Source organism: Helicoverpa armigera, chromosome 22 (assembly GCF_030705265.1).
Source record: "Helicoverpa armigera isolate CAAS_96S chromosome 22, ASM3070526v1, whole genome shotgun sequence".
NCBI classification, from domain to species: domain Eukaryota; kingdom Metazoa; phylum Arthropoda; class Insecta; order Lepidoptera; family Noctuidae; genus Helicoverpa; species Helicoverpa armigera.
Window position 1 is genome coordinate 3,111,411 of NC_087141.1, and position 27,502 is coordinate 3,138,912.

General features: G+C 35.4%; 2 protein-coding genes across 4 annotated transcripts in view; one reads left to right on the forward strand and one right to left on the reverse strand.

The window, feature by feature from the left end:
* Flo2 (Flotillin 2) overlaps window positions 1–27,502 on the forward strand; it is a 248,356-nt gene that overhangs the window by 100,381 nt on the left and 120,473 nt on the right. The window lies entirely within an intron of this gene.
* On the reverse strand, window positions 103–27,240 carry LOC110370935 (glucose dehydrogenase [FAD, quinone]). Of its 2 annotated transcripts, none has more exons than XM_021326950.3 (3): window positions 27,081–27,240; window positions 2,229–3,000; window positions 103–2,055 (listed from the first exon to the last, which is right to left on the reverse strand). In XM_021326950.3, the coding sequence occupies exons 2-3, from the start codon at window positions 2,367–2,369 to the stop codon at window positions 346–348; spliced, it is 1,851 nt and encodes a 616-aa protein (XP_021182625.3). In that variant the 5' UTR covers window positions 2,370–3,000; window positions 27,081–27,240; the 3' UTR covers window positions 103–345. The 2 variants fall into 2 exon arrangements, with proteins under 2 accessions (XP_021182625.3, XP_021182624.3); XM_021326949.3 differs by lacking the exon at window positions 27,081–27,240 and adding an exon at window positions 13,102–13,482.

A 27,502-nucleotide genomic window follows, 5' to 3' on the forward strand; every position in this document is an offset into this window, starting at 1 on the left:
CGAAGTAGGTTCCACCAGACAATTAGAGTAATATTTTTGATGAATATAAGGATCGCCTGCTAGTAGATCTACGCAAGTATTTTAGTAAATAAAACTAATAGCAATTATTTTATGTTTTATTGTATACACCGTACCAGCGATTGGTAATTTTTATTACAATACAATACGCCTAATGGACTCGAAAAGTAAAATAATTACGTACACTACAGCCTTAATATTATATTTACAGTTTTTACTTACAATAGCAATAATTACCTTCAATAAAATAACATTTACTTAACGAGTATTTCTAGATAATAATTTTTGTTCATGACTGAGTATTTTTATTCACTATCTTTAACACTGTCATAATACAAGCCAGTCCTCTTTAATCATGTCTGATGCTTTTTCTGCGATCATGATGACAGGAGCGTTGGGGTTCCCACTAATGATCGTGGGCATAATACTTGCGTCGACGACTCTCAAGTTAGCTACGCCGTGAACACGTAGCCTGGGGTCTACCACAGCATCTATATCCTGCTTGGGACCCATCTTACACGTCCCAGTAGGATGGTAAATAGTAAACGTGAAGTGCTTCAAGCTGCACTCCCAGTATTCGTCACTAAATAGCACATGATGCTGACATCCTGGCATAGCTATGTTGTGCGGCCTCGACCCGTATCTCTGGAAAGCAGTCGTGTTTGACAAAGCCATCGCTATTTTTATACCTTCAATCAAAACTTTTATGTCTTCCTTGTAAGCGAAATAGTTAGGCTCAATGGACGGTGCAGCAAATGGATTACGGCTTTTCAGTTTGATCCAGCCGGAGCTCTTCGGTCTCAACAGCAGTGGAAGTATAGTCCAAGTCTCAGCGTCTTCTATCGGTTTGTAAACAGTGTTGTACACTCTATCCCTCAAGTTCAATATCTTCCTTATCTGTTCACCTCCGTCGGAATTCACTGAACTAGGAGCGAAGTGGAATTGTATGTCAGGCCAGTTGCCCGAAGACGGCGCGTACTTAGTGTTGACGAAAGCTAGTCCCTCTACGCCCTGTGTTGTCATCGGTCCCTTCTCGTACAAAATGTAGTTCATAGCGACGTTAAACGTTTGGAAGCGATCCTTCTTGAATGTCACAGGCTTGTTAACTACAAACGTCAAACCGCCAAGTCCAACATGATCCTGCAAGTTATGGCCTACCTTTAGGTTTGCTACCAAAGGAATACCATGTTCTCTAAGATGGTCAGCCGGTCCGACTCCACTTAACATCATTATTTTAGGGGTCGCGAGAGCTCCAGCAGACATAATGACTTCTCGTTTTATTCGTACTTTATGCCTTTGACCATTTCGGAAGAATTCTACACCGTATGCTTGTTTTTTGACAGGGTTGATAAGAATTCTAGTAACTTGAGCACCTAGGGCTACGTGTAAATTGCTCCTCTGCCTGACAGGTCGTAGGAAGGCCTTGGCCGTGCTGCATCGACTGCCGCGCCGCATCGTCGCTTGGGTCAACATGAAGCCCGTCTGTTTCGCTCCGTTTATGTCACGGTTTTCATAACCAAGTTCCATTCCGCCTTTCAAGAACGTAACCGATAATGGGGTGCGCCATGGTGCTTCTTGGACCGTGAGGTATCCGCCGGCGGCGTGGTACGGTGTGTTAACTAGATACGGATTGCGGTTGTCTTCGGATTTGAGGAAATATGGTAACACTTGATCATACGACCAGCCGGGGTTACCGAGCGCTTCCCAGAGGTCGTAGTCGTTGCGGTTGCCTCTCACATACACCATTGCATTGAGCACGCTGCAGCCGCCGAGTACCTTGCCTCTGGGCCAGTTGCAGCGGTCACCGTTCATGGCCAGGCAGTAGGAGCGGTTGTTAGAGGGCGTGGTTTGAAACTGCCAGTCCATTTCGGAAAGCTGTGTGTAGCCTGCCAGCGCGGGGATGTCAGAGATCTCAGTTTCGTCTTGGCCGGCCTCCAGGAGCAGCACAGTCCAGTTGCCGATCTCGGAGAGCCGCGACGCGACTACTGCACCGGCGGAACCGCCGCCGACTATCACAAAATCGTAGATCGGCATCACCTGTAACATTAACGAATTTCATTTAAGTATGTTATTTATTTATTTCGATTATGCGAGGAATATGTACATTGACTATTTTTAATTTAACAAAGGATAACTTTGAGCATGTTTTAGAGATGGCTCTACAATAACTGCCTAGGTCTAAAAGTAATAAACGAGGCAACGATACTTACAGTATTGACATCCGTAATATAAGACTCCGGGTCGAATTGTTGGTATCTGAAGTACGTGATCCCGAGTGCCAGGAGTGGTATCAGACCCAATACGGTGATGGGCGACGGTGCCAAGCTGGCCAGCGCTCCTGCCGCCTCCATGGCTACCCTTACAACTCATCTACCGCTAAACTAATATTTACAACTTAGCCTACTAGTCTTAGCTCTCTTAAATCCAATGCTGGCTTTTCTTTCTTTGTTCTTCTTCTGAAAGAATTTTAGGGGTATAATTCCTAATGCCTGGCTTTTTTGTAGGCGTCGCTTTCGCCTTTTCTGTGTCGCTAAGGTAGCTTTTGAGTCGTGCGCTCTTCAGTTCGTCTTTGTCGGAGTCGAAGAGTTGTAGCGTATTGTATCGCTTCTCTTTGTGAAGTTTGACGGGTTTGTAGAGTTCTTTGTTGACGTCTTTGTAGTGTTCGTTCTTGTATAGTGAGGTGCAGTAGTAGTCGCTCTTGGAGGATCTGTCGGAGCGGTACTCGCAGGCGCTGGAGCCGCTCCTGTAGCCGCTGCTCTCTGTGGACGAGTTGTCGCTCTTGAAGCTGTCAGCGCTCCTGCGGGCTTTGTGCCGCTTGTAGTCCTTGTCGTAGTCGTTGGCTCGGTAGTCGACGGGCGAGCTGCGGTAGTGCAGGGGCTCGTCGTACTGCTCCTTGTAGCGTCTCACTTGCGTGCCGCTGGCGTGCACGTACGATTGTTCTTGGCCCATGATGTGATGCGCGCTCGCGCTCTCGCGGTGTTTCTGTAACAGTAAAAATACATTTAAGTATAATTCATGAACACTTGTCTGTGACCGTACTATTTAATTATTTTTTTTTTTTAGAATTAACTTGGTCATGTGAAAATAGTTGCTTGCATTGTTATCATATCAAACATCAAAATATTATTTTAACTTAAAATTCATAAATGCATTTTTTGTTTTGCAGGTAATAACAGCAAACATTTCTGAAGTCTGCTATTTGCAACAACTGGTATGTTAAACAATCAATTAGTACTGCAGTGCTACAATCATTTACTTATCGTAAGATTTTGACAACACAGTCTATCTTGTAATCGTTATGTAAGATTGCTCAAACGTCGAAAATTCTATTTATTTTGTCTTCAATAAAACTCGAAATCATAGTGATTATAATTATGTAGCTTCGACAAATCGCTGACAACAACAGTTACTTAATATGCAAAAAACACATCAATGCCATCTGTTGACAAGTTGCGTCAACTGCCTTTAGTCGACTGCCTCGGTCAATGACCGTGTCTTCAGTACCGTTATTAACAACAACAACAGTATTCAAGCAACAGCAACAACAATTATAATCATGATTAGTTATCAATATTAACGTTTAGTGTGTCAGTAGGACGGGCACTTAATCTGAGAGTGGACCGGCCGAAATTTTGAGACGAGAGAAATTTCAACAGGTTTTTAAATCCAATTGCGGTAGAGGTTTTGTGTTTCTAAAAACAACGAAGTTTAGTTCAACTTTAAGAAATGATGAAATAGTCATTAGGAATAGTTTGGCTGAAGACAATTTTGTTAGTATTTCAATCGGATAACTTTCAAGGCTCACTGTATGGCACCCATGTCATAGAATAAGTGGTTATATCTTAGAAATAAAATATGCTTCAGAATATTAATATCTACTTATATAACTGTTAAGAGTAATTAACCATAATCTTGTTGGTTTTAAAATTGTTAACTTTCTCTAGCAATGCCTGAGTCTGTGGTTTGTACTGTAGTGTGAAATGTGACTCTATCGTGACTTGTACTGTCAGTTTCTGTCTTAATTTACTATACTTATGTCTTATGCAGTTATATCGTTTACTGGTCTTGTTTGATTACCTATTATTTAATGATCTGTACATGATCTTGGTTGATTGTTAAATTGTTGCCGTCTTACCACAAAAACTTTTAAACGTCAGTTTATGCCTTGTCTAAAAAAATGACAAATTATGACGTTGACATATGGTTCATTTTGCAGCCAAAATTTTATAAGACAAGTGTAAAACAGGGTTTAAAGTTTTTGTAGTAAGGCCCTTGAAGTTTTACATAAAATTAAATATCATTTCACATTTATATGAGAATTAGCGTTTTTCGTGTCTATTTTTTATCGCTTCTCCTATGCTGTAACATTCGTCTCAGGTCAATCTGTCTAAACAGTTTTGGTAATAGTAGCGAAGATCTCATTTCAAAAATATTCTACATTGTTTAGTAGAACCTACATAGTGTTTCAATAGTTTGTCACAAGTTTCAATATAATATAGCTCCTTTTATGGACCGTTCCGTGCAGACCGTCAAGCTATTTCCAACGAGGCTAAAGTGGCATTACTCCAATAGTCTCCTAATAACGACAAACTGGCCATAAACAACACAATACCTCAAAGGCTTTGACCAACCTTGAAGAGTAGAAACTTAACGTGCAACTCACGTTGACAGTCAAAGCAACCATGAAATAGGATCACATAGACAATCAGTCATGGAATCTTTATCTACTACAAAACTACTCCGGGACAACAGCGGTAACAACCGAGAACTCATTGTTTAAACATAATCTTGGCAGAACAGAAAAATATTTTTAATGCCACGCAATTTTCAACCTTACACCAATGACACAAGAAGCATATGTGTGTAAGGGGTCTCTCGATGCTTTGCCAAAAGGCTTCCTTGGTACTCTGCTCCGTGCTTCGCGATTATGAACCTTATGCTGAAGGAATAAGTGTGAGGCAACAGCTGGCAATGCTTGCAAATGTTTTCTTTTTAAACACTTAAGTGCGTAAGCACGTTAAAAAAGATGCAAATTGCAATTTTACTGTCGTCAATGGACCGCTAAAACCTTTGATCAAATATTTTTATTTACTAAAGTTAAGCTTCACTTAAAAGGGTGTATTTGTAAAAACTTTCAAGTGTCTTAAATAAATAATATATTTGTCATAAAAAAATATGTAATGCTCATATTTTCTTTTGAAACTCACGATCGTTCACTTCGTCGTATTCGTTTTTTGCTAAATCTTCATTATTGTAGAATTAATATCATTTGTTACAAATATTAATAGTGCAGTCTGTAAATGATATAGCTCATTTAAGTCTGTGACTGTATCACCGGTAATTTCATAACAATTAGTTTAATCTTTCACATCTGTTTTACTGGCATTCTTAATTTTCAGAGCACAACAAAAACGGGTTATGTATCACAATTAATGCAAACCAGAACATATGCCCGTTAATTAATAACCATTTTAATATTTAAGACAACTTGTATCTTAACCTTATATTACGGTCTGAGGTTGAAGTAGAACAAAATTATGTTACCAATGACTTTCAAATTGTTACAAGAGGCCATGACGATGCAATTTTTGGTATAAGTAAACCGCTGCACTTAAAATAACGAACATCTTACAATAAAGACTTATTACTAAGCTTATAAGAGATGCTAAGAAACAGTCAAATACAGACTTGGTGATTGTAAGTAACAGATGATTCAAGAGAGAGTTTGATTTTCTTGTCTACAAAGGGGACACTCACACTCATCATTAAAACAAACTGTATTCATATCGCCAAATTGAGTATAAACCTAACTCATCTAACGTCAATTTAAAGCTGTTTCTACATCGATAAAGTCTGTTACTATGTTTTAGATTATAACATGATCAACGTCTGCAGCGAGCGTTCCGTTAGTTTTACCCGCGAACATTTCCGCGCCGACACTCTGATATTAATTACGTGCAAGTAACTGTCGTGGTTAACGCTCACTGTATTTTACACTGAATTATTACTCTTTAGCTTTAGTTTTATAAGGTTTAGTGTTTAATCCTTTCTGTCTATCACCTTTTAGAGTGAAAGGATCAAGGCTCTTGACATATCTTTAAGTTTTATGCTCTGATACAGCTTTTACTATGTTCAAGGTTTCATATGGATCGCACGAAATATCTTGAAAAGGTTTCTGAACACTCTTTAGCTCTAGTTTTAGGGTTCAATCCTTTCTATGTATTACGTTTTAGAGTAAAAGGATTAAAGCTCTAAGCATCCATTCAGTCCATTTCGAGAGATCTTCAAGTTTTATTTGCACGTAATATCTCGAAAAGTGTTCCTGACTTGTCAAGACCTGACCCTTTACATTTTAACACAGTTGAACGAGTATTTTTTGGTCAAAAATTATTCTTGTTTGCCTTGGCAACGTAATTGAGAAACGATTATGAGTACTATGCCAACAAACTGGGCTGACCCGAGTATGTACCGAGCCACCTGACAAGTATTTTGCAATAGATGTTGCACCAAGTAAGCAATACGGGTGTATGGCCACTTGTTTGGTTAACTTATTTTTGTAGCTTGGGTAAATAGATTGATCTAAGAGTATTGAAGGTTATAGTAATTAGAATTTTTGACGAACTTTAAACAAAAATCGAGTTGGTTCTAGAAATATTATTTGCTGTCCGTTAACCAGCTAAGATCGTAGAAACAAGAGAAGAATAATGACTACCGAATAAAATGAATACATCGACAGATCACCTAAATGCGATTGTGAAGACATTCAATCATGAGACGCCAGTACTATTGAATTCATTAACATAGGTAAGCAATTGTCGAAATCACAAAACATATAAGCAGAGAACGACCTTAAACAAGCTAATCCTTGAACGTATAAATAAATAAGAGAAAGGAAAAGGCATAAGATTTTGGGAAGATTGCTCAACTTACATAATTAATGTTTAATTAGAGTGCAAATAATAAAAAGTTTTAAATTGATAAAAAGTAATTTTATAATTGTGAGCACACAAATGAATTGTTTAAAAATGATTCTTTAACTGACTATGAAATGGTGCTAAGATGACTTGCTTAATTGAGTTGGTATCCCAAAATCAAATCTTCAATGAAAAAGAATTAAATGAGGAGCAGGATTAATTTAAAATGACATGTTCCAAAAATACTATTTTTAGCTATTCTGTGGTCACCATTGATTTTCAAATGTAAATGTTCTATTCTAACCACTGTCTTGTGGAATCCATCAGATTTTATCTAGGTTAAAGACACAGTGCATTAAGAATGTCATGTAAACCCTGGTCACGACGACATTAAAGTTTTTTGCCACCAGCGTCGACGGGGTCTAAAACGTGAAGAGCTTCTACAATGAGATGATAATCTACTTCAACTGATATATACAGCCTATTGTGAAGCATGTGGTCGGCTTGATGAGGTAGAACAAAAGAAAATTAGTATGTGTGAAGATCCTTTTGCTAGTTAAAATGCTGTAGATTGGCTACGAATAAAAATGTGCTCTGAAAAATAGCACTGCTATGCAACTAAACGATGGGTACATTAAAATAAAATACATATGAAAATGTTCTATTGTGCTTCAGAATAATTGGCATAATTTAACAAAATCATAAATTTTTGGAAAGCAAAACTTTTGAATTCGGTTTTGAGCAAATGAGCCGGTAACTGTGTCAATATACCGTATTTTGTATTTATTCTTCGTTTCCATGCTCAACCTGAATAGGTAACGAATTGCATTTCTTTATTCATGGGCATTGGTGGGCCTCGAATTATGCAGATTTTCTACGGTTTTGAAGCGTTTAAGTACTTATTATTAGATGAATGGTACGGCTTTGAAGAAGTAGTATTGGCATTGTCTGCATTGGTTTGTTTGGCATACAACGAGATTCGTTGCGAGTTTTAAAATTATTTCAAGTACATATTTTCTTTTAATATTCCTGGGTTTATTTTATTGTCTTTCGCTCCTATCGTTACATTATTGTGTACACTGTGTTATATAATTTTCATGCATATATGGGTAACATACACGTAACCTGTCTGCTTAAACTTGACACGCAACAGTCCCATTGTATTATTTGGTTCAGTCAACGTACGAGCCGTATTCAGATTTATAAACGTGTTTATTAATTCATCGGTGGTTTCGTTGCGAACTTTATTCGGAGTGGCCAGTCCAGCAAGTGGGACACTGGCTTCATTTCCAACAGCCTACGTGCAGATTGGTTTGTCTCCATTATGTGTTTGATGTGTACAACGAAATTGATCTTTATTACTATCACGTATAGTTCATAATTGAGCGGGTCCTCCATGCAAATGGTCCACCCTCTAGTTAATCAATTCTGAAGGCATTGTTTGACGTCAGATATTGATGTGTTTGCGTCCATCCACGTTAGAGAAAGCTATGAGATCGTTCGTTGCGTTTTGTTGGTTCAATAGTTAGCTGGCCACCGCGTGCGTAGAGTGGCGTAACTCAGAATTATGGACGACACTCTCAATTTCTATTGACACGTGCAATTTGGGATCTAGTGTGAAACGTGTCGTGGACATAGTTACATTAGTTACACAAGGATCAGATGGAATAGTAAACCCGTAATGTTAAACGATGTTACAATAATTGAGTAATTTGGAATTCATTTCAATAAACTTTGATGTTGTCTACTAATATTATGTAGTTAAGAATGTTGTCTAAATTATTAATTTCCAAATACTACAACATTGAAATCTGTTTCACATCGTTGAAGAGCAAATGTTGAAATGCTCACAAATGATGCCAGTGGCAGACGATGAGTTTGAATGAATAGTTAAGTAAGCACAGAATGGCTTATTTCGTAATAGGCTCCGACGGAAATATTCATTTACGTGATGCTAGTCATGCAAATTGCAAATCGTTCGTATGAGCGCATCCAACTAATATAACACTAGGAAGGCGAGAGTTCTGAATGTAGTAACAGCTAGACAATATCATAGGAACAGAACACTTAGATTAAGTAAATTCATTTGGAGTTGAAAACATTTACAGATAGACAGCACAGGTCCATCCCTTTAATGCCACAGACATGTCGTATACACAAAGATACAAATTTAGTAGATGTTTAAAAATAAACATGGTAATGTAATAATTTCATGGTGCTATACCAGTCTAGGATATAGATGAAGTCTGATAACGCATGAAACTTTCTAAGCAATGTATCACGGTCAGATGTAGATAATATCATTTATGCTCTGGGAAGAGAAAATGTCCTCGTGCAATTACATAAAAATAACAAAATGGCTGCAACGTCAAGAGAACTGAATAAATGAATAATTATGTAAATATAGAAATGTAAATGTACTTTAAACAATTATATGTCGTGCTCGTTAGTAGCAATCAGAAGCAAGAAGATGATTGGAGCCTATGAAAATATCATATAGCTATGTGATATTTCTACACAATTTTGACATTTCAATTTCGATGAACTTTGATACTATGACCTCTTAGCTTTTACAACCTTTGGCTACAACTATTGCCATCTACATCTGTCTGTATGTTTGTGAAATACAAAGGAAATAGATAGCTATTAATTTTAACGTGGTATGTGCAACAAGATTTGAATATATGCTGATTTGAATATAGCATGGATCTGTCTTTGCATTTAGTTATCTGCAATAGTCATAAAGACTTGCAAAAGACCACCCGGTATCCCGATATATTCTATTCTTTTTGGATGCTATCCTTTTGGTCCTGCAATTAACAACATAAAACCGCTTTCTTACTATATTTTGCAAATACCTCGTCATGGAACATATTTAAGCTTTAATTTTTAGTTAACTTTATCGTCTACGTACAGATCCTAGATGTGAATTAGTAGTTATGTCCGTATCATAATTATTCACTATCTTAACTAATTCCATCTCTACGCACATGTTAATGACAGACTTGACTCGTAATCTTAATTTCTCCGTGAGTTTGTCTTTTCTAAAAATTAAGTTACTCACGTATGCCAACCGGTTTGAGAAAGCACTCAGCCTTCATATTTATATCGAGTTCATCGTCCTGTCATATTTTCCTCAAGATCATTGGCACGCTTATTTTTCCTCTAGGCCTACATTTTATTCATGTTTTTGCTTATCTTTACTACTTATCTTTGTGCGACTTCTGGTGCTCGAAACTACATATCCGTATTTGTTTAAAACGTCTATGTTTACAGAGCCTACCTTAATACATTCCAAGTTGTCTTTCTGTATGTCCATTTCGGAATAATTAAGTTTATCATGTTTGCCTTCAAAAGCAGTCATTCGTCTTTGTACTATAATTAAGGTGTTCCTGACCTGAGTGCTGATTTCATAAATTAGTTTTTTCTTTATCATCAAGAACATCATTAAATGATTATTCGTAATTATCACGAAAGACAGAGGCACCATCATGATGGTTATTACAAAACGCGTAGTTTTTTGCAATGGAAGCCATTATCTCGGTGGGTCAACAAGACATCTGTGTCAGTGGGTGCGTGTCTGTCCATACCATCTTCCACCACCCACTAAGTCGTGAAGTCACTTCAATATTTGCCTTCGTGTAGCGTTCAATTGTTTGTTAATTATAATTTTATGAGTACATATTATTAGACGACAGGCTTGCGGATCGCGTGCAAATACATATATGACTTTATTTGTGAGCATCGGGAGACATCACAATGGAAGTGTTCTGAAATCTGTGTGAATATTGTTTTAAAACTTCTGTATTTATTGACGACATATCAAAGCAGATTGATTCGTAACGGTGATTCTTCTTAGGTAATATATTGTGTACATAACAAATGGATGTTGAAATATTTATTGTTAGTTTGGAAAATAGCGCATTTGGTATCGATGGGTCAGTTATCAATAACCTTTATAATATAGAATCGAATGCTAGAGTAAAAAATATGTATGTTGTTCAATATCATTATCATGAAGCCAGCGGTATCAAATAAAGTTTCAACAAAAATGAAAATAAATAAGTAACAACTGTTATAACCCGTAAGTCCAACCTTAACGCATCCATCAAAATCCAAATGAATCTCCGAAAGCAAGTACATAAAACATAGTTTCGCTTTTAACTCGCTCAAAACTACAAGAAAGAAAGAGACAACAAAATACAAAACAACACAAATGGTAAAAGGTTCTATACATTAAAATAGGACGAAAGTAGATGGAATCCAGTTTGACAAGTGGATCAGGAAGCTACGTGACCAGTGACCAGTGAGGAGAAGGGAGGTGAAAACAACTTTACTTGAGATTGCACACCTTATTCGTGAATTGTAGTATATACGAGATTATTCTGCTTATGGATAAAGGTCATGGCTAAGTTAAATATCAAGTAGACACTTAAACTTTCAAAAGTTATCAAGCTGTTGTATTAATTACGAAAATGGTCTTTAGTGCTTCTCAATATTTGGAAAATGTAGCTCCAAGATTTGGAGATTTTCAAAGAAATATCACAACTTTGTCATAATATTAGGAGCTTTTTACATGGTTAAGAAGTATTAGTTAGTAGTTTATTTCAGTCTGAATATAAATAAAGGAAGAACAATCAACAAGACATTCATTTACGTAGCTATAGCAGCATTGCGTGCAATCCTAACTGTTGGCAACACCGCTATTATGTTGTTGCATTGTATATCATTTGAAGCGGTTTTGAATATTTCGTGACTTACGCGGAGATTTTAATTCCACAATGTGTCATTATGGGAGTAGAGGCCTGCGTTTGAGTCAGAAACTTGTCAAGGAGGGCTGAACAGGAGTTGCAAGTTCAAATCGAATAAACTTCATCTTATCTTTATTGATCTCCTTTATTCATATGAACTTGTTTGGAAATCGATAGAAAGGTTAATTCAGTTTACACTTTTGACATTTTAAGTAACGTGATTATTGATAGCCTTCTGAACAAGATAACATTAATCATGCGAGAAGATCTTTGTTGTCATTTATTTATTTAGAACATATAATTTACATTTTTAAATATTAAATATAAAAATAAAAAACTTTTAAAAATATAAAAAATAGGTTGCCACCGATATCGGGCACAGGGTCCAAGGTACCGGTGGTTAGGGTCCCAGAGACAGAAACCTCCTCACAATACGTGCCGTATCAAGGAGTACTGCCTTCTGAATCAGTCCCTTGATCCAGCCGCCCAACGAGAGCCTCCTGAGGTGTTCGTCGAGGCTCTTGGCTATTAAACCATTGGCCGTAACGACAATCGGCACAACAACAGCCGTGTCGACACTCCACATGGCGACAACCTCGTGCGCTAAGTCGAGATACTTTATTTGTTTCTCTTCGAGAAGATTATTATTACTGTATTCAACAGGGTATCTTTTGGGCTACAGAATAGATTCTTAAGTCTGTGTTTTGGCTTGTAGTTTCTACCAGACAGCAAGAACAATTCTATTTAATCGAAGAATACCATAGCTAGGTTCAGTTGCAAAACTATCAAGACACGACTTCCCATAAATAAATATAAAGGATGATATAATGAAGCGTCAAGATTATCTACAAGCTCAGATAGTAGGTCAATACAAACTTGCAGCTTTCCAAGCACGAATTAATGCTAGACGCGACTCACACCCGCCTGGTGGAATAAATCAGTATGTGGTGTTGCCAGAACCTATTGGAGTTACCCAACGACTGTCAAAGATGGTTTTAATTGCACACACACGTACCATTGAGACATCATCTATGATGATGATATAATGGGTCTTGATTGTCATGCAGATTCTGAAGACGACTTTTACGATTTGAGATTTATGGTACTTAAAGTTATTTGAGCCCTTTTGGCCCTTTGCGGAAGTTTTATTGTGAGCAACAAGTTCATCAGAAAATTCTGTAGAACCTACTATATTCACGTAGTCTGTGAGGATTCCCTTTCTAAACATTAAAAATATCAGCAGCGAAAATCTAGTTTCCGAATTTAAAATTACTTCTGGTCGCTACGATTTATGACGTTAGAGTTTGGAGAAATTAAAACCGGTATGCTTGCGTTTCTAGAAAACTACCAAACTACTGAAGTTATTGATAGATTTCCGCAAAATTTTATTGATTGATTCAGTCTTAAGTAAATGTTACCTTGGATCCATTGTGATGTTCAAAGATTACAGCATCCAAACCATAAAAAACGAAGCAATTCAGTCACAATAACGTAAAAAATGTCACTATTTAACACAACTGATATTTCGCATTCCACATTTAAAATTCACTTTCGTCACACTATGTCACTTCAATTAATAGTTTTGACAGATAGCACTTTTAAAAAAAAGAGCACCGATCATGTACAACACTGCAGAGGTTTTATTCTAGAATTGAAATGAACTTTATAAATTCCATTCGAAATGTCTCGGTTGATAGAAAGCCATGAGTGTTCCGGTGTGGGACTTTCTTCGGCGCGTGCGCAAACGTGCCGCGGCTCACGGCGAGTGAAGCGCAAGCGCGGCCACTAGTGTTGATACCGATTGGACGTTGCTCAATATATGTATTGAGTGATCCGAATTGTTTGGAAATGTTGATTTAAGGACGCTTTTGACCTTCGTGACAGGTGGTAATGCTCCGAGGCCTTTAAAAAGGACTTTAATTGACGTTATTGTCCCGGGGTTTAATTGTCATAATAAAAGTTAATTTTGGTCTTTCAACGTTAAATATTTTCTGAACCTTCACCATTCATAGATGGAAATTGACACTGTTTTTGGTATCTAGCTCTGTCTATTGCGTGATCTTATACATCCACATCAGATGAATAGACTACTAACATGTCAGTCAATAAGAAAGGTTCAATTCCCTTTATTCAAATAACATTCAATATTCACGATTATTTTATAAATCGTTTATCATTTTCTAAACCAGTTTTCTTTGCAGTGGAAGATATATTTGAGATACTACGGCTTCTGATCAAACATATAATTGATATCTATCTTTTGATATAACACACACGTTATTATATAAGATAGATACTTTGAAATGATAAGCTAAGCCTACAGAAATATACAATTACAGAAAACAACTGTAAACTCGATTACAACTTAACAATTCATACATATGACATTAATGTTAAATGGAATGAAAAAATAATGCATTCTTGACAAGTTACCGATGATTTAACAGACATTGTTATTTATTGCAAAAGAAAAAAAGCTATACTGACTACTATTGTAATCTGGATAGTCTGGTTTTAACAAATCGTTACAATGTAGTACACAACTTACAATTTACTATAAATCAGAGCAGAACTAGATGTAAAGCTGAGTTTAGAATTGTAGAAGTTGCATCATGAATGTCTATAGGTCTTGTTCACATTGAAATACTCGTTCTGTAGAATCACTTCTAGTTAGCTGAATTTAGTTTCTTTAGTTTCTTCTTCTAGTTAGAATTGTTACTTGAATATCAGTAGTAGTAGTAATATGCAGAGACAAGACAGCAAGTATTTGTCGATGAAAAACATCTCATGAGTTTGTGCAAACCCTGCAATTTGATTCAGAAGTATTCGAAGTTATCTCTTGATTGATAACTTCTACAAAAGTAACAATATAGCCTACATCAATATAGTGTCTGTTTGTATGTGTGTTGTCTTACTTCTTACCATATAGATTTAGAACCTAAAGTATTTCTTGAATTTAACTTGTAATACTAGCTTCAGGAATAATTACTGGAATCTCAACTCAGCTCATGAAGAACCAACAATCATTAACCATATCCCTAGCTTCCTACATCATTAACACCTAATCTTAAATTCTATTTATTTATTACCTCTCTGCCTAATAAACAATAAACAATAGTACCTAAGTTATCGTTCGTGGTTGATCAGGTGAAGCCTTTCTATCCAGCCTCCGAGTCAGTGCCCGCCGCGATCCCACACCGTCGGAGAAAGGCGTAGTTAGTGAAATTTTGCCTCGCAACGTGCGTTTTGGCGAAATGATTCCGGTATTTTACGTGACAATTTGGTATTAAGACGATCCAAAATTGATCTTTGAGTATGAGTCATGGTATAATAACTGCGTATTGGCTTGCAATCTTTTTTCATACAGACAAATGGTACCTATTTTTAAGTTCTAGAAGGATATTCATAAAATCTTTCTCCCCACAGATCGCACAAGAAAAACCAATATGCTGCCTTAACTCAGAAGAAAGCAAAACTACCTTTAAACAAAATCTATCATTCACAACTTTAAGGTCTATCATTAATTTTACCATTCGTGCAAAGATTAATAATATAATTCTTTGAATAATTGAAGGGCCTATTAAGCTAAGCATTGTGATTAACTTTATTCTAATGATCATAAAAAGCAATTAGATTAATACCCCTTAATAGGCACAGTAACTGCAATAAAATGCCAACAATTTCCGGAGTCCCTAGTTCTCATAGCTTTTTTTTAGTTGTAGGTCAAGTTTAAGTGTTTACAGTATTAAATAACGGCTGATTTGTAATTAGAAAGCAAGAGTATCCTTGTGGGGTACCGTTAGCTTAACTATGAGTATCCCGTTATACAATAACTCGTTCCTCGAGTGGCTCGACGAACCGGAAGGTTTTGGCGAGCGTGAGTTTCACGTCATCAATTGAAACTGCTTTTAATTCAGTGGTGCATTGTGAAGTTTGATATAGATATCGTGTTTGCATTTTGTTGATGATTGAAAATGGAGATAAGATTAAAAAAAAAAACTTTTATCCTATAAATATTTCATGATTATATTTTGCATCAAATTATCTAGATTTCTCTGTTTTATTTTGAAACATCTAAAAAAAAGTTCTATAACTTGACATTAACATGAAATAGAATTAGCGCCATCTTGTGGGGAGTAGGTACACTATGTAATGTAGTTGTTACTGCAATCCGTCAATAGATGGCGGCTTTGTTGCTTTTTTAATATTACTGTAGATGGCGCTATTGGTCGCTTAAATAAGTTTAACGTTATGAAAATGTGAACAGCAATTTTAGTACATTATTTCAAGTAAGGGGTTTTCTTTATGGATAACAAGAAGTTTTTAAATATGTGTATGAAATTCAGTGTCCTTTTATTTGCCAACGGAATTCTTAGAGCACAGGCCTATTCTTGTAAACATAAGAACATATTGCTTTCGCGTAATGTATGCTAATGATTTAAATAATAATTAAGAGGACGAATTGGAATTTTTGGCGCCAAGGATGTCAATTTTTCTCAGTAAATACAAAACGGATCAAAATACAACTTGGTTACCTGAAAGTTCATGATATAAACCTTATTTTGTTAGTTGTAGAAACATGATTAGGTAACTTTTATAACAGAGAAAAATATATCAAACATACCTCTTTTTAAAAAGAGATTCACATATTATGGGCAAACGGGACCGATTTAAGCCTCTTAACTTTTTTAGTAGTTGAGTATATACATACTCTTTAAAATTGTAGTAGGAATTTTTATTAAATTATCATTTCTAAATATTAAAATTACAAAACCATTTTGTCGCTTACGACTTTTAGTTATAAGCTAGCGCGCGTATTGTTATCCTCGCCCCGCTCAGACGCTCCGACCCCTTTTGGCGCCTTAGATGCGCGTGCCGGTTATGGAATTATTGTTGACCACTTCCTCGCCTTAAGAAGGCTTACAGCTCAGGCGGCAGTTTAGTGCGTTTACTTATGTAACAGTTGACCGATTTCTGAATTTCCTTGTATGCGTTGCATGTGAGGATTCACAAACATTGTTTTATTTAAGTAAGTATGCTAATCATGAAAGGTGAACGATATTTGTAGTTATTTTGTCAGTGATCTATGTAAATATCTGTACACGCAGTTGCAATTTTAATGAGACAGTGAGTTATGTATGTAAGATTGGGTGCATGCTACATTTTTACGCACCTATTTATTTACAACGCAGTGAAATAACCAAATAATCCTTGTTGTAGTTAAAAGATAGGCACCTAGTTTAATTTCAAAAAATCCTTCGTTTTTAAACAAAATATTTAAGGTAAGTAAGTTAATCTATATTAGTTATTAAGAGCAGCAAGCTCTGAACTTGACTGCTACTGCTAGTGGCTGGAAAACAGTCAAAAAGTATGAAAAAAACACCATTCCTCATGCCTGAGACTTCGAAATTATTTGACGAGAATCGTTAGTTGCTAAATTCAATTAAATAACACTCAAAACGCACAAAAACAAGCCATGAACGGCTCGTAACTTACAAGCACATAACAGATGACCGAACGATTTAAGTGCGTAATCGAGAAATCGGTAAGAAAGATCGATACTCTCGCTAAAGTCGAGATGAATTAGTGTTACGCAAACTGGTCCAGCTGATGGCGCCTCGCTCTGGTTTCATTACTATTTATACCTTCATATTTATCTATATTTCCATACTAATAAAACGATTAACATGTTTTTGGTTTGTTTGTTTGTAACCTATAGGCTCCAAAACTACCGAGCTGATTTGAAAAATTATTTTATTATTGGAACGCTACAGTCTTCCCGAGTGACGTAGGCTATATTTTAGCTGGTTATGCACAGTAGTGCCGACAGGACGCGGGTGATACCGCGGGAAGACAGCTATTTTATATGGACGCCTTATTTACCAACCGTATGTTTATATGTATAGAGGTGCAATTGCTATGTTTAACCGTTTCCTGGTTGTAAGACTGCAAAGATTTTCTCAGAATATTTGGCAAATTAAAAACAAGCTTTTATTTATTTTGTTTTGTTATTGATAAAATTGCTCAAAAGTTTACTATTGCTTAACAATAAACAGGATATTACACCATTCAAGCAAAATTAAAAAAAAAAAAACGTTGACTTAGTTACCTTGTTTAAAATGTAGCTCATTATGTTTAAACTAATGCAATTGGGCAATTGTTTACCACAGTTTATTGTTATAACTTATTGCCTTGTGCTGGTTATTAATGTTCTGTGTTTTGTAAGTTTTTTTTATTTGAATATATTAAAGTAAGCAGTTGAATCCGATCTGATTACCTATTATATAGGGAAAAGCGTCCTGAAAATTTTAAAATAAGTAAATATTACTTTCGTATTAGACATTTACTATTACTTAAAAGCCCAACGGAAGATTTTTGTGTGTTTTTTTCATAATAGCGATTTTTTTTAGTAGTGACTGTAATCAGAAATATTTGACTCAACAACAGGTTACACCAAGTTGATTGCAAGGGAATGTTATTTGCTTATAAACAATTTTCAAGTGCTCCACGTATGAAATTATATTCTAATTCAATGACATTATGTATATTCCAACACAAATTAGTGATTAAAAATATATGTAAAGTTATTTTCCACGCATGCAAGGCCACTAAAATGCTGCATATAAAAACGAAAACAGCCAAAAGGCACACGGAGTCCAGAGAGCGTGTTATTCAATAGTACAATCTTTGCCCTCCTTACTTAATGACTCAAGTTCCGACGTTCATATTTATTCCATTTTCCACGGGTTACTCTCTCGTATTGTTTTTATTATAACTTGTAGATCGATGACTTAGAGAGATAACGACGGATTATTTTTAACAAGGGTTTCATAGTTATGTTCACTGGACGGCCTTTTTGCAATGCTTTAGGTACTTACTTTTAATTTATCTGAATTATTTATTAAATTATCTACGCTCGATGCTAATATAATAATGATTAATAATTTATTGTTTGTTTGTTTGTACCCTTATGGCTTAGAAACTACTGAAAATCCTTTGAAAAATTCTATGAAAGCTACAGTCTTTCTGAGTAACATAGGCTAAGTGTATTTATAAATAAATAAATGCCGGTTCGGGCAGTAGGTTCCACGGGAAGCCTGAAACCGCGCTAAAACTCGAATCTAGAGGAGCAAACTGATGTTTGTAAAATAATTAAATCTACTGTAGAGTTGGCATTCAAGCGATTATCATAATTAAGTTTCATTACCATAAGAATTTATGTCAGTATAGACTCCATATATATCATTCATCGGTTACGGATATTAAGGCATAATAATAATTATGTAACTTTGTATATCTATTTTTACATTATTTAATAAACATGATCTACATGCGTAATTACGTACTCTATTTACATAACTATGACTTTAAAAGTAAAATGATAAGTGTTCTTAAGAAGAATATATTTCCCAGGATAAAAAAAATGTTAAATGATATTTGTTCGCATTTTTGTTAATTTCTAAAGTGTATAATGTTCATAAATCAGCTGATCACATTTTTAATACCTACTAAATTAACGAATATTTCCTGATCCATTCTTATTTTTTAAATACCATGGTGGCATTTTGAATGCAATAAACTTGTTGCTAAGACTCAATTTTGACGTGAAACGTCAACAAGAATTTTTATTATTGATACCAAAAAATATTTTTACTTCAATTTTTTTCCTAGGATAGTTTTTAATATTTGTGTAAATATCTTTGTGAATAATAAAATAGAAGAATTATTATTTTCATAAAGTTAATTACAATATTAAGTCTAAAAACAGATTGTTTACGCAACCGAACTAATATTTAATACTAGCTATATTTCGTATTTCCTTTCCATTAGTACCTATACAAATATTTTTATATAAATATGCATAGATATTAATAATTTGATTAATAAATTATTTTTTCACACATAGAAAAAAAATCACGTGTCTTAAACTAATTTGTATTTAAATTATTTATGCATTATTGAGACTGTCAAAAAATACTGAGGAATATCTACGTAAATGAATAATCTTATCTGATATAATAATCTAAGCTTATTTGAATAACTTTTTTTATTAAAAACTATCCATATAAAAAAAATATAATTTCAAATGAAAGCCTACGTAGTGGACGGCAATTGGCTGATAAGATGTTGATCATTTCAAATAGTTCCTCGACAGCTTTTGCTTAATTCTGTATAACATTTTCGTCTCTTTTAAAAAAAAGTGTTGATGGCGTTTCTTGCCTGTTCTTCTAGCATTTAAGTATCTTTTGATTTTCTGGGAAGCCCCGACAATTTCCTTGTGTGTGATTGAATGATTTACTGAAATAAAAACTTTTTTTTTTAATTTATCTTCTCTATAAGACCCACTCCTTGGAACCGTATATAACCGAGCCATAGACGTCTTAAGCACCTGTTCATACGAAATAAAAAACTTTGACTTGAAAAATAAATTTTCTTGTAAACCAGCGTTCACAAAGTTATTCCTTTTGTACACACTTTCTCTTCCGATCTCAATCACACATACTTTTATGCCCCAATTCATATTCATATAAAAATAAGTATTAATTACATATAAATAATTCATTATGATATTGGGTCACAAAAATGATGACTCGTCAAAAATATTTTTAGATTTATGATCACTTGAATTAATTATTCTCACTTATGTCACAGTTTACTGTTACAGTAGTATATTTACCCCAATAAAACAAGTAGGTGCATTAGGAAAATAGTACCTAATAAGTTATTATTAGGTTCGTAACAATAAACATAAATATTTTATACCATTACGGTAGATTCAAGAGCCTAATTCACAGATTTAGATTTAGAATTTACATAGATAAATAATTTAAGATTTTAGATTGAATCTTGACATTAGCTCCATAAAATTATGTCCATTGTCCCATCTCTAATCGCAAAACGATGGATAGATAGATTATAGAAATCCACCATAAATCATCTTTTAACCAACTACATATTTTGTGATACCTACTCAACGTACCTACTTCCTTAATCTTTTTCTAGTCCATTAATTTAACACGACGTACTTTAACGCGACAGATGAATGTATAATTATACGTTTAAATAGGCGTTGTTTTGTTCACTTGTTCATTTTAATCCAATCATCATAAACTACGTGATTAATGAACCTGGTGAGCGGCATTTTAGGTGCCCACGCAATGTTACGATTGCACCTAGTCTAGTAGATGCAACTTAGATCGTTTAGCCAACGGGAGCCGTCTCGGGCACTAAAGTTATAGAAAAACATTGACATAATATCTCCCCACGCCACTGTTCACATTTTTAGGGTTCCGTACCCAAAGGGTAAAACGGGACCCTATTGTTTTCGCTCCTCTGTCCGTCCGTCCGTCACCAGGCTGTATCTCATGAACCGTGATAGTTCAGAGAGTTGAAATTTTCATAGATGATGTATTTCTGTTGTCGCTATATCAACAAATACAGAAAATTAGAATAAAATAAATATTTTGGGGGGTTCCCATACAACAAACGTGATTTTTTGCTCATTTTGCTCTGGTACGGAACCCTTCGTGCGCGAGGCCGACTCGCATTTGGCGCGTTTTTTAAAAAACAAGTAGGTATTTATTTTGTAAGTTGCAGAAAGGCACGATGCCTTAGCAGTAGACGTCTTACGGCTAAAACGATGATGATGAGCAGTTTTATGTTACTTTTAAAGAAGAAATAGGCAATCGAAAAAAAAGTAAAAAATAGCTTACTTTTTACTAGATTTCTTCATATTGGCGTTTGTTACATATTTGGAAAAAGAATTGATGTTCAAATGGAATTTGAATAATTTATGATTGCTAAACTTAGCCCGGTTAACGAAGTTGATCATAATATGCGCAAGAGGCTATAATATTGCATGATAATATTATGTATAACTAGAGCGACCAAGAAATGAAATGAAATGAAATGAAATCGTTTATTTTGCAAGTTGGACATTACATCACTTTTACACGTCATTTTTAAGAACGCTGAGGTCGGCATTTCCTAATGACTGATCCCTGAGAAGAAATGCCGAAACAAACTCAAGGGTCATAGTCTCTTTTAAAGTCCGAACATGTTGTAAATCAAAATAATATTACGTGTGAGTGTCACCATGTACGCGGTCTGGAATGACCTTTTGAGGAAAGAGCCACATCAGGCTGGAGCTGACCAGTCCCAACAGACGGCACGCATGCATCAGTCGTCGTGTAGCTCAACCATGTCTTAGGGAGCTCAACGACCTGTCACACGACGATACCAGATCTGCAGAACATTTGCGTAGGCTATTCAAAAATACTCAAACCCGCCAGACTGTATTTATGTTATAAGAATATATAATGTTGCTCGCATACACGATACTCACATTCACAATAATAATAAATAAAAAAAATACAATTATAATATAGAAATGTCAAAAAAAAAAATGTCATTAATAAAATGCTATCTGATGATAATAATATTTAAATGTCAAAAGAACAATACACAGGCATTTTAAAAGATATCACTCACTAAGCGAGCAGCTCATTCCCAAGCTTCTTTATCATTTATATAATCAGATATTTTTTAATATCCTTTTTTCAAAAGTTTGGATTTTATATGATTTTTAAATTTCTTAATAGGTAAATCACAAACCGCTTTGGGAAGTTTATTGTAAAAGCGTATACATTGACCCATGAACGAGTTGCTTACTCTGTGGAGGCGAGTAGCATGTACAGCAAGATTATGTTTATTCCTAGTATTTATGCCATGAACATCAGACATTTGAACAAAGTTAGAAATGTTTTTACGAACGTACATTAAGTTTTCAAAAATATATTGAGAGGCAACAGTCAGAATATTTATTTCTTTGAATTTCTCTCTGAGAGAAACTTTTGGACCTAGATTATAAATGGCTCGAACAGCTCTTTTCTGTAAAATAAATATAGTCTCAACATCCGCACAGTTTCCCCAAAGGAGGATCCCATACGTCATTGAACTATGAAAGTAACTAAAATAAACTATTCTGGCTGTGTCCACATCGGTGATTAGTCGGATCTTTTTAACAGCATAGGCGGCTGAACTAAGCCTTCCTGACAGTTTAACAATATATGGGCCCCATTGGAGTTTGGAATCAACGGTCAAACCAAGAAATACCGTTGACTCAACAGGCTTCAACACTACTCCATTTAGTTGTACATTGGTTGGTAACTGCCTTACGTTTGGCGTTGAGAATTTAATTAACTTCGTTTTAGATTCATTTAAAAGAAGATTATTGACTTTAAACCAATGAACAACCTTAGAGAGTGCATTGTTAACTTCGTCAAAATTGTCGAGTTGGCGCTTGATTTTAAAAACGAGTGAAGTATCATCGGCAAACAACACAATCTTGTGATTATCCCTTATGTGATAAGGAAGGTCATCAATATAAATAAGGAACAAAAAAGGGCCTAGAATTGAACCCTGTGGAACCCCCATGGTGACCGTAGATCCAGAAGACCTCTTACCGTTCACAAGAAGTGTTGTATTCAGTCCATTAACCTATCACCTTAAATATTTCGAAATCAAATGGAAAAAAAAACTGCAGAGACTGTTTTGACAGTATAATAATGAGGAAATATTGTTTTGTTTGTTTGCACCCTAAAGGCTTCGAAACTGCTGAATCAATTTGAAAACTTTTTACTGTTGGAAAACTGCACACTTGCCGAGTAACATCGGTTATTTTTTATCCCGGTACGGGCAGTAGTCCCCAGGGGACGCGGGTAAAACCGCGTGAAAACGGCTAGATACCAACGTAAATACAATATGTATTCTGTACCTAAGTAGAGTCTCGTATGCACATGACTCAATTTACCTACATTGAAATCGAGGGTAAGAGCATAATATAAAAAAGCAACGAAGAAAACCACCAAGTTATTAACAAAACTAATTTCTTAACACAATGAGAAGAGCAGTCGGACCACGCGCAGTTACCTCCATGTTGACATAAGATTGTGGTCGTAAAGAAGTGAAATTTCTTATTTACTAACGTTCATGAACAAGGCAACGTTATGTAAGCGGTATTATGTTGTATTATTTAATATTTTATTATGTATATGTAGTGTTACAGAGAGTAACAATGTAGATAGCCCTTTGTTCGAGTATTAGGACCGTGACTTCTGTTGATAGGCAGATGTTTTGAGTTCATTTCCCGAGGGTTTTCGGTTTCATCATTTGCCATGTCTGTCTATTGCTACTATGTTAGGTTTTACCTCTAGTTTCACTGGCTGAAGCTGAGTACCGGTGTTGTAAAGGAACGACCGCTTATCTGACCTCTTCACTAAGTTAACAGGGCAACCCGATACCCCATGGTATGGTTGGATGTCACACTTTTACAGCGATTTTACGTTTACGAATCTTACATTTCATGCACCTGGATAAAAATAGATCTTTTCATTATTTCTTGAGAAGTTTGACAAACAGTCTAACCTAGGAAATCGGGTTGCCCGGGTAACTGAGTTGAGGAGACCAGATATGGATTCGCTCTATGTAAAACACTAGTACTCAGCTGCATACGTTTAGACTGGAAGCCGACCCGAAAACAGTCGGGAAAAGGCTAGCTTTGTTATGATGATGACTACTTATATTCTATTCTACAGATAATTGAATAGATGAAGATGCATTAGCTAACTGTATCACTTGTATACGCAATAATAATGCGCAATGGTGCAGAATAATTGCTTCTAACAGTTCGCCAATTGATCGCGTATACTGTCGTGAACATTACTTCCACGATTGTTACTTGAAGAGTAGTCTTACTAGCTCGGAATGAAAAGTGTTACATAGCTAACAGCTCCTTGATTGGTCTAAAACTTTGATTTCACAATATTATTTACAATTCTGTAAGTACACACAACTATTATAAAGTTTACGTCGCTGCTGGGGATGATTCCAGATCTACTGAACCGATTTTTATAATTCTTTTATCGATAGAAGTATTTGTGAATGCCATAGGCTGTTTATTTCATTAGTGTACGGGAAGGAGGTCTCACAGTGCGACTAACTGCTAGTCTGCGATATATGCCTTGAGGTTTGAAACTTTCAGATGATTCAGTCTCCATGTGTCTAAACTGCCTGTTGCATTGTATCAAGTTGCTTACGTCGTCGTAGAAAACAGAATAATACACTGTTTTTGGAACCATAAACACTCTCCATATTACCATTTATTCAAAATGGCATGCAAATTGATTCACTACTAATTAACACAGCAAGAACTTCTCTAACAAAGATAATCTCTCGTCTATAATTTTAGTTCAGCTGCGGCGAGCGGTACTCGGTACATTTTTATCACAGACCAAGTGAGATTATTCTAACTAGACACGGTACACGTATGAAAGGAAAGCAGCTACGTCATCGCGCGTTTGGACGATATTTCTGCGATTTTGACAACTCTAATTGGCTCACCGTTGTTTTATTGTGATGCGCCGCGACGAATCAGTGAAATACTCTTACTAAATAATCTTTATAGACGAACGTTAAGATCAGCTGGTAGCTTTCTATACGTTCGATTCGTGAAGACTGTTAGATAAATGCTATTTTGTAATATTGTGAAAGAAATGGATTAATAATCGTATGTGATTGGTTTTGGTAACCTCGTCGATATTAACGAGCGTCGTAACATTAATATTTCTTCAGAATTTATTTTAAACACTTTTGATTTTATCTTAGTGTTCTGTTTAAGCATGAAATCATACAATCACTTGTTCTTACATTTGACATAAAGCTGATCTTTAATATAGAAAATCTTGCTAAAGGAAATATTTTATAAAAAAAAGCCGGTGATGTTAGCAGGACATTTAGGTGCTTGGTTTTGGAAAAACTCAAACTAGACCTGGTTAATTCTAATAAATAGATACTTCGTGTTTCTTTGCTTTCAACTACTACCTACATGCTGATCTCTCCTCTCTACTATGTACTATCGTTTAATATATTTTTAGCAACGGATCAGTTAATTAGTAACAATTAGCTGCATTAAAATTATTCGCATACTGTAGCGTCCGATCTCATCGCCTAGCTTGACTATGTATCAAGTGATACGTTGATAGTTGTGAATATCCTATTACATATAAAATAAAAGACTGTTCCAAAGTATAAATTCAAATGAGGGGACAAAAATACAAAGTTTTGAAAGAGTAGGAAAGGTTGAAATGCTCTATTCATAATAATGGCATTTTCGTCATCAGAAGATCAATATATGGTCAAGGCCGACTGGTGACTTCAGACTTTTATAAATCAAGGTCCTGTGCTTCCTAAACAGACTTGAACAGACAGAAACAGACTTTGTGGCAATTTCATAGTCTTGTCTCTGGTAGTGCTATTGACTGTTAAACATTGATTATAACATTACACTTATTTTCAATACACTATTCAAAATTATGATTATTTTACCAGTATCTCGTACTCGAGATGCACTTATCATTGTCACTTTCTTATCAACGGTGGGTTGCACCTTCAACTATAACGATAACAGAACCATTTTCAGTTGTCAATTCGCCGATTTGATCAATGGGCGGCAAGTATACAGCTGGTCTTGGACCATGATTTAGTTATCGTTATGGTTTGATGGTGCAACTCACCTTAAGAGTATCTTTAGCCTGTGCTCAAATATGAACTACTTCGTTATTTTGAAAAATACTTTCTAGATACATCTCATGAAACTGAAGTGTAATATTATAATGTTACACAGTGTTGCGCCTCGCTATCTCACCTTTCTATCGTAATTCTCAATTTTAATTTAATTTGCCTCTAATTACTCATCTCGTATGTATTGTGAAAACTGCTTACAGACCATAAAATTGTTAATATTTATTTACCAAGACCGTGAAGTTTGTATTTCCTTGTAATAAAAGACTGTTTGACTTTCAATATTAGATTTTCATTTACGGTCGTAATTTTACGATCGGTTATCAATTGTGTGGCAGGTTATTATTTACGTGTATCATGAACTTTATTGAATGACATAGCCATTGACACTTATTTTTTATTGATTTGAATTAATCAGTCAATTTTCTTTTAACATGACATTTAAGTGGTGACATCTTTGAGCTTGAACTTTATGCTTTGCTAAATCTGATTGCTTAATTAATCGGTGAGTTACTCTTAATATGTATATTGAACATTGAAAAATCTATTTAGAACCAGCGTTAAAAGACACTATTACGATGTACACCAATTTAAACAACACTGCACTTCGAATAGAGTTCATATTTCAATATTAATACATCACCTACCTAATGGCAGATTATCGTGAAATAAATTGTTAGATGAATTGAGTCTAAAACAGCCTTTATAATTACAAGATCTTTGTTATATTTTTCACTTCTTTCCATCTACTTTTCACAACAATAAAGTCACATCAATAGTTGGCAGTATAAAATGATTAATACTTATAAAAACTCACCGTTTCGTGAAGGTATAGAACTCGTGAAACAGAACAAATCCTTAGTAAAGAGTTAACACTAGCACGTGTATTTTCACTGGTCGAGATCGAGAGTGGCGCGAGAGTGGCCGGCGCGCGCGCAACGACGCCAATGCGCCCGCGCAAGCCGCGAACCGCACACTCTCCTACTCCTTAACCCGCACCGAAACTGGATGGCGCTTCCTGATCTTGGTACATTGTTATAATGGTACTTTTGTAAATGTACTAATGGTACTTTTGTAATGAATAATAGGTACTTATATTTCGTGCTTTTTTTTAAATTGTCGTATCAAAGTGTTTGGTTTAAACTGGTTTTAGAGTGTAGCTGCTCTTTTGTTTGTTTAAGTTTATGGTGCATGATGAAACTGGTGTTGAAAGGAGGAAAATAATGCATATAAAGTAAA